General features: G+C 39.1%; 1 protein-coding gene and 1 pseudogene across 1 annotated transcript; both read right to left on the reverse strand.

The window, feature by feature from the left end:
* Nucleotides 1–161: 161 nt before the first annotated feature.
* On the reverse strand, nucleotides 162–2,132 carry LOC136283784 (dentin sialophosphoprotein-like). Its single transcript, XM_066172978.1, has 2 exons — nucleotides 2,041–2,132; nucleotides 162–1,512 (listed from the first exon to the last, which is right to left on the reverse strand). Exons 1-2 carry the CDS (start codon nucleotides 2,130–2,132, stop codon nucleotides 162–164), a joined length of 1,443 nt encoding a protein of 480 aa, XP_066029075.1.
* Nucleotides 2,133–6,632: 4,500 nt separating this feature from the next.
* On the reverse strand, nucleotides 6,633–7,629 carry LOC131769296 (uncharacterized; annotated as a pseudogene).
* Nucleotides 7,630–11,439: the final 3,810 nt, after the last annotated feature.

Consider the following 11,439-nt stretch of genomic DNA (forward strand, 5'->3'; position numbering starts at 1 on the left):
TTGAACCAATTAAATCTATTTTGTTAAGAGCAATCAAAGTACTAGCAACAGTCGGGAATAAAGGTTTACTTGCGCGCGGATGGGAATGTTTCAAATGACTCTTTTCTCCGGTTCGGTGGATAAAGATGCACTGTTTTACAATACTTTCCGCTCATTAGGATCTATTCTGCGGTATGCTTACAGAACAACTTACCACAGCTGTCTCCACCCTGGCACTTTTCCATAGCAATTACTTCCTCGGAAGGTTGTACTTCATTGGTAATTGATCTCTCGCCCACATTTGAACAATCTTTAGCAGTCGAAGCATCAAGGTTTGTTGATCCCATACTTGCAGGAACATTATCCTTGTTTGTGGAAGGGAGATCATCAGGAGAGACCTCCTTATCAGATGGTAAGGACTGGGCCTTTGAGTCACCTGAATCTTCACGGTCAACCTGTTCGTCTTTTTCATCGCTGGCAGCCAAGCCTTGTAGTGCAGTCTTTACATTTACCTCTTCTACTGCAGCTGTGTTCACCTCAAACTGAATATCTTCCAATGAAGAAACAGACCACATGTCAGAAGTATCGGTCGACTCCAAAATTGACGAACCATTTTCCTCATCGGTATCATTGCATGGACTGTGTTCCATCTTGTATTTTTCACCATTAGATTCTTTCCGTTTTGTTCTACGCCTTTGCTTATTGCGCATGTCATCAGCATCACTGGATGAGATGTCTCCCATTTTGTATTCTTCATTTTTGGATTCTTTCCGTTTTCTTCTACGCCTTTGACGACGAGTACTGGAGGGCGTCTCGCTCATCTCATCAGTATCATTAAATGGATTGTTTTCCATCGAATATTCTCCACTTTTAGAGTTCTTCCGTCTTCTTTTATGCCTTTGGCGACGAGCGCTGGAGGCCTTCTCGCTGTTCTGGGACGAGCATTCCTTATCGGTGGTACCGTCGGAATTTGCAAACGGGTTTAGATCCCTTGGATAGTGGCATATCTCGTTTTCCTTCTTCTTAACTCTTGTCGTATCACTCTTTTTACCGGGCTGCTTCATATTCGGTGGAGGGGGGCGAGGTGGAGCCGCCTTACGAGTTGGTGGTTGACGCGGTGGAGGTATCGGAGGAGAGGGACGGGCTGAAATAGGACGAGGTAGACCAGATTGGGATGGACTGGTATGAGAAACGGAAGGCCTCTCAGAGAGAGGCAGCGGTGGAGGTGGAGCTTTCCTTTTGACCTTTGTTGGTCCTGATCTTGTTTTATTGCGGCCTCGACACGAAACCGCCTGAGAACTATTACCCTTAGTGTCAGCACCAGCTTTCACTTCCCTCTTTTTCTCATGGTTACTGACGACGCCTGAAAATGGAGCAGGTGGAGCAGCATTGACTTTTGTGGTAGCCACCTTCGAACAGGCAGCACCACTGGTAACATCGCCATCGCGCTTTTCCTTTCGGAAACTCTTTAAGGATCTTGGACGCGACAGTCTCCTGCTTTCTTCCCTGATGGTATCTTTCTTGCCTGGGAGACTGCAAGATAATCACAAGGGTACAGTGAATTCAAGTCATCAAAATGTCCTCTTAATAAAAGAGCAAGAAATAACACTTAACTCAGTTTTTATGACCTTGCTTTATATCTAAGCCTTCCTTGAAAGGTGATGAAATTTTGTTGTTCATATTTCGTAAATGGAGTTTCAAATCAGTCTATCAGAGATTTGCAGTTTCATTTTTCTGAATCTCAATCGCCGTCATATCCCCGCGATTTCCAAAAATCATTTCATTGGCCTCTTAAAGCTGAGATTTAGCGCGAGTCGATGAAACCAAAAAAGCACAAGTTAAGTGGTAAATTGCTTGGAATCATTCAGTTTTTGTCCCAGACTTAAAAACAGAAACTGTTCGTTTTTTTTTGCCGGCGTGTTTTCTTTTTGCAACGGCTGCTTTATTCTTTCGCCGTACCAAAAGCGCTGATGGAAAAAAAAACTTCACCTAAATCTAACATGCCTATATTTATTGGTGATCTTTCCCGGTGACTTTTCCTCTCTTTTTTTCTCCACTTACCATTTGTCTTTGGCACATTCCACAGTCGGAGAAGGAACCGATGCTTTGAAGTGTAATTCTTGATGGTTTTTACTTCCACCTTTTCCACGCATTTTCTTCAAAAAACTCATGATTGCTTCCTTTTGTTGAAAACGATCACATGCGTTTCAGAGGAATGAAAATCTTCTGTTTATCCATTGTGATGTCATGTAGCTATGACGATAGCTTGTTAGTCTCATTCCAAGTCTACCGCGTCAGTGTAAATAGTTCTTTCAATTTTTCACAGAAAAGGAAGCTATCACTTGATTCAAAATAAATGATAAGTCGTCATACTACTGTTTATTGTTTTTTTAGAGGGCACGGTAACGAATCCAACAATCTGATTGGTTCTTTACCCGGTCAGTATTTTCCTATCTCTGCCCACGGGCCACGGTAACGCTTTCGTGAGTCGCCGTGTACATCTCAACTTTCGTTGCCATTTTTCATAAATATACCTCGTTTTGCCCGCTGGGCAGTATTTTTAAGCAAACACATCGGTCACTACCTCAAGCCGACTTATGAATCCTCTCTTTCTCTCTCTCAAATCAATTTAGTTGACAAAAAAATATTGGTTTCAGAATGAATTTGTATAGGCAATGGTGTCATTACGTCGGTTGACAAGCGGCCTAAAAACCGTCTGCAATTGATTTTAATCATTCACAAAAAGTACTTAGAAAGTTAAAACGTGAGGTATTTGGTTACAGGTAAACTGAACAATGGAACTTTCATTCATTTAATGTCTGAATTTTCTCAAACAATTTGTTCGTAGTAAAAGAGCGAGCGAAGTTTTAATTTCAGTTCGACAATAAATATACGCTCTCAGTGAGTCTTTCAAAGTCCGTTCAATTTGGACATTTGGACCATAAATTGCACAACAGAAACTGAAGGAATTTATTGAGAAAAGGCCGCATTAAATCCCCTTGTGTCTCGTTGGAGTGTGCCGTTCGAATTCAGTTTTTGTGGAGGAAAGACCAGATTTACACACGCCGTTGCAGCAAACAAACGAGCAAACTCTCACAACTTCAAAATAAAAAATTTGAATTTACTCACAATTACTTTCCTCGCCGTTTACTTAATGAAGAGAGGTAAATCTTCGTACATGAATGAATCGTCGATGAGAGTGAATAATACTTTCCGTTATATCATTGGATGTTTTTGAAGAAAACATTGTCGTGACAGTCCTTGCCAAACTAGTTCCTTTGTTTTTCAAATCTTCTTGCGCTTTTTTTTTCTTACGCGCTCTCTAATTGACAGGTGTCAGATTGTGACAGATAGTTTTAAAAATAATGTTTCCAACTTTGTTTGGAAGCCTTTTAAATCACCTTCATCGTTACGGAAATGAAAATGTTTCGCTGAGGCATCTCTCATAAATTTGCATCACTTCTATTTTAACTACCATTTACTCACTCAAAAATTGTTCAGTTTATGGAAGATCTTGCCGTATTTACGGCCATAAATCATTCGGGTTCTTTCGGAAAGAATTTCGTCAAGTTTAAAAACAATAAATATGTTATTTACCGGCTAAGGGTCGGTCCGTATGGTGAAAAACTGTGACCTCAGTCTTGAAAACGCTGCCCTCGGCCTACGGCCTCGGGCAGTATTTTCAAGACCTCGGTCACAGTTTTTCACCATACGGACCTCCCAGCCGGCAAATAACATATTTATTGTTTTTAAACTTGACGAAATTCTTTCCGAAAGAACCCGAATGATTTATGGCCGTAAATACGGCAAGATCTTCCATAAACTGAACAATTTTTGAGTGAGTAAATGGTAGTTAAAATAGAAGTGATGCAAATTTATGAGAGATGCCTCAGCGAAACATTTTCATTCATATATCCAGCTTCATCTGTAAAGAAAAATCCGTGATTGTTTTAAAATGATGTGCACGCGCAAATCCTGTTCAGTTATGCGTGATGAAGATGCGTACAGCCAATATTGGATACTAGCAGAAATCACCTAACAACTCTGAGATGTTTCAAAATTAAATAAACTGCTCGCAGTTTACTAGTTGGCCACATAGGAATGAAAATAAATGAAAAGTCTTGTTGTCCGCTTGATTTTCCTCTGAAAACCAGCATTAATGGATATATGGATTTACAAATGCCGTTTTTTTTTCCTTTTTTAACTTGAAAAATCGTCCCTAAAATATCACTTCGCCTTTTTTATTTCTCTTTTTTTCTTTGTGACAAGGGAACTGTAAAGTTGTAATTTCCAAAATAACCAAAGACCAAGCGCAGAAGTGTGAGTTTTATGTGTTCCGTATTTGGAATCAGTGTAATTTTCCCCATCTGACCCCCCTTGGTAACCTTCCTTATGCCCTTTTCACACCAATTTCAACAAGTTTCATTAAACGTAGTTTTTTTAAACTTGGTTTTATAAAACATGTGTTTTTCAAGAACCGTTCACACTGCAGACTCGGTTAGGTATTGCGCAGCCTCGTTTTGATATTGATTTTTGCGAACAAAGTTAAACACGCAATCAAAATGGCGGTCAGTTTGAATCACAATATCCTGCTGTTGTTGGCGCAGTCACGGCTGAGGGAAAACCTCAGAGTTACACAAAACCGACAGAGAAACGCACAGAGACGGTTTAATCGTTATGTCCGTCGGAGACGTCTCGTTTGGTCATTGTTTTTTCGTTTTTTGCTTCGATTTATTCTCCAACATCTTCCTGTTCGCCGTATTTGGCTAAAATCCCGGTCGCAGATATTTTGGGAAGAGACTTGCCAAGATTGGCAAGAAAAGGACTGGAATGAGAATTTGCGCATGTCTAAAAAAGCATTTAATCGCCTTTGCCGAGAACTTTCGCACATATCTCTAAAATGGACACCAATTACAGGAAAGCCATTACAGTGCGTCATCGAGTCGCCATAACACGGCTCACTCTCGAACGTTCTTCCCAATTATATAAACGTTCCTCAAAATCAAAATGAGGTCCAAGAAAAAGTTGAAGGTGTTAAAAGTCGCGCGGGTTTTCCCCAGGTGGTTTCAGCAGTCGATGGTTGCCATGTCCCGATCATTGGACCTCGGCAAAGTCCAGATGATTATGTTTACAGGAAGGGATTTCCCGCATTAATCCTTCAGGAGCTAGTAGATTGTAATTATCTATTTCTTGATATATGTGTTGGATGGCCGGGTAAAGAACACGACGCACGCGTCTTCAAGAACTCTCCATTGTTCGCCTTGTGTTGTGCCAGAGCTTTTCTTCCGGTCGACATGTCGGTGATGACATCTTGTGAACATGTTCTTCCCCTGATATTAGGTGACTCAGCTTATGCCCTCAGCAATTGGCTGATGAAACCATATATTGATCGTGGAAATCTGACCCCGGAGGAATGTAGTTTCAACATAAAACACAACACGGCTAGAGTAGTTGTCGAAAATGCCTTTGGTCGATTGAAGGGAAGGTTCAGAAGCATTGGAAAGAGACTGGACTTAAAAGTTGAAAATGCTTGCAATGTCATCGCAGCGTGCTGTGTTTTACATAATTATTGTGAGATGCAAAACGAGTCTTTTGATGACAAATGGCTCACTGATATTCACATTCATGCTGGAGTTTGTCCAGGTGATCCAAACAAAAGGCAGAACCCAAATGCTATTGCAATAAGAGAAGCAATTAAAAGAGTCTTAATATAAATATTCATTGTCACATGCATCCCTTACACATGAGTGTTCAACATAAGCATCTCTCACAGGCAAATAATCCATCAAAGAGCTTACATCTCGAGCTCAAAAAAGTTGTACATATGAAAACTTTCTCCCTTTTAAGTTTATTGTGTATAGTGCAAATAGTTTCATAAATAATGGAAGAGTCAAGATCTTCTGATGGACACTCCTATAATAGGGTCAAGCAGTGTTCCATTTGTAATTACAGTTGCATAAATGAAATTTGAAAAGTAAAATGAGAATCGTGTAAATTAAAATTACTGATGGCAAACTTTGATTGTCTGTGGTATTCTTTGGAACCCACATTTTTTTTAACATTTCAAAACCTGGAAACCATCTGAGAACAATTAAAGATGCAGTCATTGCAAGTTTGCCATTTCACATGTGAAATAAACATTAGCACTGAAATTATGCTAAAACATTAGGGAGTAGTTTGAAACCCATGGTGAGACATACCTATGCTAATTTATCCATGCATAATACATGTTCGCATAAAATACTAATTTGAGTGCAAGACTTGCATCTTTCTCTCTGAGTTTTAGCTTTAGGCCTAAAAAAGGAGGGGGACAATCTCAGCTTTTCTATAAAAGTGTTCAGTTCGAATACCAAGGAGATCTAGTCACTCAGTGACATGGCCTCAGCTGGGATTAATGTCAGCAGAACTACTTTAATTCATTAACTTTTTGCTCTTGTTCACTTGCAAGTGACTGCGTCATTATACACCAGACTTTTTTGGTTAGTCCCTTACAAGAAAGAATAATTAAGCAAACAAACACACAGAGCTTTCTGTTGTAAATGTATCAATGAGACTTAAAAGACATCATTCATTCCACCCTCTTTCTATGAACAACTGATGGAACCTCAGAAACAAACACGAGCGCAAATGAAATTGTTGAAAACGCGTATTTTTTATTTTCGAAGTACCTGCGCCAGTTTCAGCAGAAACTCTTGATCTTCCTTCCTCCTTTTCTCCTCCCTTTCTTCTTATCGTCTTTCACGAGCTTCCTCTGTGGCCAGAAAACTCCTATCAGCAGCTTTTTGATAGGAAACAAATGTCTCCAACGCCTTGCCGATTTTTGTAAAAGTATCCGTCGTTGACAGCTTACGCTTCTTCGTCGCGGGTTTGAAAAATGGCTTGCTAGCACCTGTTGTTTATTGTGCGAAGGAACATAAGAAATCTTTAAATACAGAAGTTAAAGTCGAGAATAAATCATGTGAAAGGCTGTTTGAGCCAATACTTATCTCGATATTATTGTACAAGTCTATTCATCTTGGAAATAAAATTGTCAAGAAATTGTTAGAGATTACAGACAGCACAGGCACCGATATTGAAACATTTTCTTGGCTCATTACCTGACCCTCCGATCAGCGAAAGTTTTCAAAGCTCACCTGTCAAACATTCACCACTGTTTGTTTGAGGAAATTTGCCGGCTGTTTTGTTGTTGCTGCCGCCGCTGGTGCCGCCGCTGAAGGAAGACAACTCTTCGTTTGGTTCCTCGTTCTCAATATTTTCATGGTCTTCTTCTTCATTGTCCGCCTCAGTGATAATTTTTGAAGAATTTACCACAACCTTCGGTTTGGTACATGGTTTTTTTAAGAGAAATTCATGGAGTTCGTCGAAAAACGTCGGCTTCTTCTTCGGAGTTCCGTTTCCGGTCTTCTCGCATTCTTCTTTGTAGAAGCGATACGCACTTACTGAAGTGTATATTCTTGTTTTGCAGGCATTTTCATCACGGTCTTCGTAGCCTGCCGCTCGAATAAAATCGCTTATTTCTTACCATATAGGCCTCTTTCTGGTACAAGAAATTAACTTCACTTGTATATTTTCGTCCCCCCACTTCTGGAGTAGCAATAACGTTTCCTGGTTTTCCCAAACTCTTCCGCGGGTTTTTCTGGCAGCCGCCATCTTTAATGTGTTTAGTTAAACACGAAAATTAAACAACCTCGTTTAGGTAGTTTTATTAAATACGGTTTTAAACCTGTTTGGCTACACGCGCCCGCGGTGTGAACAGGTAGTTTAATAAAACTAGTTTATTAAAACAAGATGCGAGATTTGCGTGATCTGATCAATGAACCAAACAACGACTTCTTGAGTGCTCTAGCCGCTTCCTAAGTGCTTTATAACAGAACAGAGCACAGTCAAGGCTTCTCTATTTGTTTTATAATAAAGAATCCGTTAAATTCCCCAAGAATTACTTTCAATTTTCAAAACAAACTTTATTTCCAAAGCGAACAACAGTGTCGTCAGCATGCTCTATACTCGCATAGAGCACGCTACAATAAGCCAATCAGAATCCCTGTTAGAATGGTTCAAATAGTCTCATTGGCTCTACAAGACAAAAGCTGTCAAAAGAGTCAAACCATCAAAGTTCAAAAACCATCAAAGTTCAAAAACCATTAAAGTTCACAATCTGAGATAGTTTACAAACTAAAATAGTTCGGCAAGTCGAATTTAACGCTTTTGCCTGAAGTTTTTAATACAGAATCCTCAAGTGAAATGTTCAGTGAAATTCAGCCGAATTATGGCTCATAAAAAACGCAAGTTTTTTCACATGACAAGGTAGAAAACAAACTGTTCAAGGCGAGTGTTTTTTAAATGAACGACAGCCGAATTCACCGGAACATGAAGATCGCTCGGGATGACAGCGTCGCAAAACTCGGCTGCAGTGACTGAAGTGACTTTCCACTCAGCGCATCGGAAAGGATATCAGAGCGAGTTCTTATTTTTTCACTCGAAGGGCGGCCGATGTAGTTTCTGAGGCTTGCTTTACTGTGATGACCGGAGATCGTCATGATAAGCGAGCCGCGATGGACTTCAGCATGATCATATTTGCTCAGACACCGTCATGATTAGTATGAATTTTAACAGTTATGCCAGTTTGGTTATATTTTTCATCATTTCTGTTTTGTTCTATTTTGTTTTTGAACTCTGAACATTATATACTATTCGATTGTTTGCTGTGTTTGATTTTTATTACCGTACTCTTAAGCTTGCAATCTAACTGAGCGTGAAAATCTTTGAAACTCGGGATGTCTATTTTGTTTTTCCTTTAAGGATTTTCATATCTGCTCACGTTTTAATAACGTAAATTACGGCGCCTGGTATGTTTACAAACCTTTGTTTGGTTGTTCTGTTGCTACTTGCCGGCTCGCCTGTTCCGAAATTTCACTTTCAATTATCGGAAAAAAGCTAAAAAGAAGTCCCGGAACTGAAGATCGAACATAGAATAATTTGGCAGATGGCGTGACAGCTTTACCTCAGTTCTATGCTCTTTACTCTTATAGAGCACGCCCTTTCAACCAATGACAGCGCGCGTTACATCCGAACTTTATTATAAATATATATATATATATATATATATATATATATATATATAATAGAAAAAATACTAGAAAAAAGCATCACGAAATCCTACAAGAAAGCACTACCTGAGACGACACAAGCAATCCATAAAGAAAACAAAGACATCGCGATGAAACTGGGAATCGACGACAGAGTAGACGCTACAGCCGATAAAGACGCATTCATAACACTTAAAGATCACAAGCCAAACTTCGCAAACAAACCGACCTGCAGACTCATCAACCCCACGAAGTCCGAGATAGGCAAAGTCAGCAAAAAGACCCTCTACCACATCAACAGCACGATCGCGAAAAAACGCAACTTCAACCAATAGAAAAACATCGCAGCCGTAATCAACTGGCTCACATCTATCAAAAACAAACAACACTCCAGCTTCATCTGTTTCGACATCGAAGAGTTCTATCCATCCATCAGCCAAGACCTCCTAAACAAAGCACTCGACTTCGCCTCCAACTATGACAACATCACCACCAAGGAAAGAAATATTATAATCCACGCAAAAAACTCCATCTTAATCCACAAGCACCTACACCGGCAAAAGAAAGGCAACACAACATTCGACGTAACAATGGGAAGCTACAACGGCGCAGAAATATATGAACTCGTGGGAAGCCTTCTGCTCTCCCAACTCCAGGACCTTAATGCAAACATAGGACTTTACCGAGACGACGGACTTGCCATCACTAACGCCACACCTAGAGAAACAGAGAACATCAGGAAAGAAATATGTCGCATCTTTAATAATAACGGTCTACACATCACCATAGAGGCTAACAAACAAATAATCAACTTCGTAGAGGTCACATTTAAAGTACCAATCTTTACTCATGAGTGGTGACAGGGACTTTAAGATTTAAGTTTCGTTCACAAAGACAAAAAACAATTTCGCGCCCCTTCCCATCATCGGCCTCACTTTGAATCTGGTCTGCAGTTCAAATTAACGTCTGATCACTTCATCGTAAGAATCGCGTGAATTTTTATGGTATGATGAAAGACAAAAACCAATGTGATCACGAGGGTCAGTCAAGGAGCCAATAAGAACTATAAGTAAAGCTAAGCAAACTGCCCGAAGCGCGGGAAAAAGTTAGCAGCGATTAGTTTTGCATTTGGGGCAGGTTTTCTGGCCTTATCACAGAGGGTGGTTAAGTAAAGCCGTCGAAATCACGGTTCACTTTCGACACTTAATGGAAATGGCCACATGAACACAACAATGATCATCACATACTTTACAACAACAAAGTTTATTAATACTTGACTTACAGGTTTTTCTTTTCATACTTTGAAGCCACTGTATAATTATCTCAAAACCAACATTCATAAAAGAACATTAAACAATAATATGATAAGTAGCCAACAAATAATTACAGGTTTATTTTCTTACTTTGAAGCCACTGTAAAATGATCTCAATACTAATATCCATACAAAAGTATTGCAAATAAAAAGAAACTATCAAATATGAACAGGAAGTTAAGAGCATAAACTTTCAACTGTTCTTTTTTTCACTTTGGAGCCACTGCATAAGTCTTACTTATAAAATGTTATGCAACTAAGAAAAAACTTCCCGTGTGTGAGTGACAAAAAAATACTTCAACTGCACCAAAAAAAGAGTTTCAAACTTAAATTAATGAGGACTGACAAGTCACAGATTTGAAAGGTCAAATTGAACTGATTGCGTCATCATTTATGTGAGGTTAAGTTCTGAGTATATATTGACGTCACACTGATTGTCTCCCAGTCTCCATAACTATGTGTTCCCTGACACCAGCACTGATACTGATTCACCTATAAACCAAAATGACACATGTGCACATGTAACCACTTAGAATGACTGTTGACATTTGCTTTGCTTTACCTCAAAAAATCTTTAAAAAGTCAAAGAATTTTTTCGTCATTTTTAGGCAAGTTATATTGACAAGAGAGTGTGAGGTCTTTTACTTGTGAGTTACTATTTGAAGTAGATCTTTTGAAAATAAGAAAAATAAGTTGGAAGTTCCTTTAACAGTAGCTTCATGAATGTTGCAGGAAAAAAGCGTATTTGAATTCGTATGTATCACAAGATTGTACAGATGATAAACTTCACAAAACATAAGAAGAGCTAGTTATAAAATATTGTTTACAATTAAGACAGGAGATCTGACTTATCCAAACTACTAAAAGCACCGTACATCATTTCAAAGTAAGGAAAAGAATTTGGAATGTGCTTTAATGACAACAGTGGCTTCATAAAAACTGCAGGAAGAAATTAATTCTTAAATATTGAATCCCATTAAAAGATTGAGAAAAGAATGCATGATGACCTGTTTACAAAACGTATTTTGGACTATTTACAAAGGATTATTTACAATGGAAGA

This window comes from Pocillopora verrucosa, chromosome 10 (assembly GCF_036669915.1).
Source record: "Pocillopora verrucosa isolate sample1 chromosome 10, ASM3666991v2, whole genome shotgun sequence".
Lineage (NCBI taxonomy): Eukaryota > Metazoa > Cnidaria > Anthozoa > Scleractinia > Pocilloporidae > Pocillopora > Pocillopora verrucosa.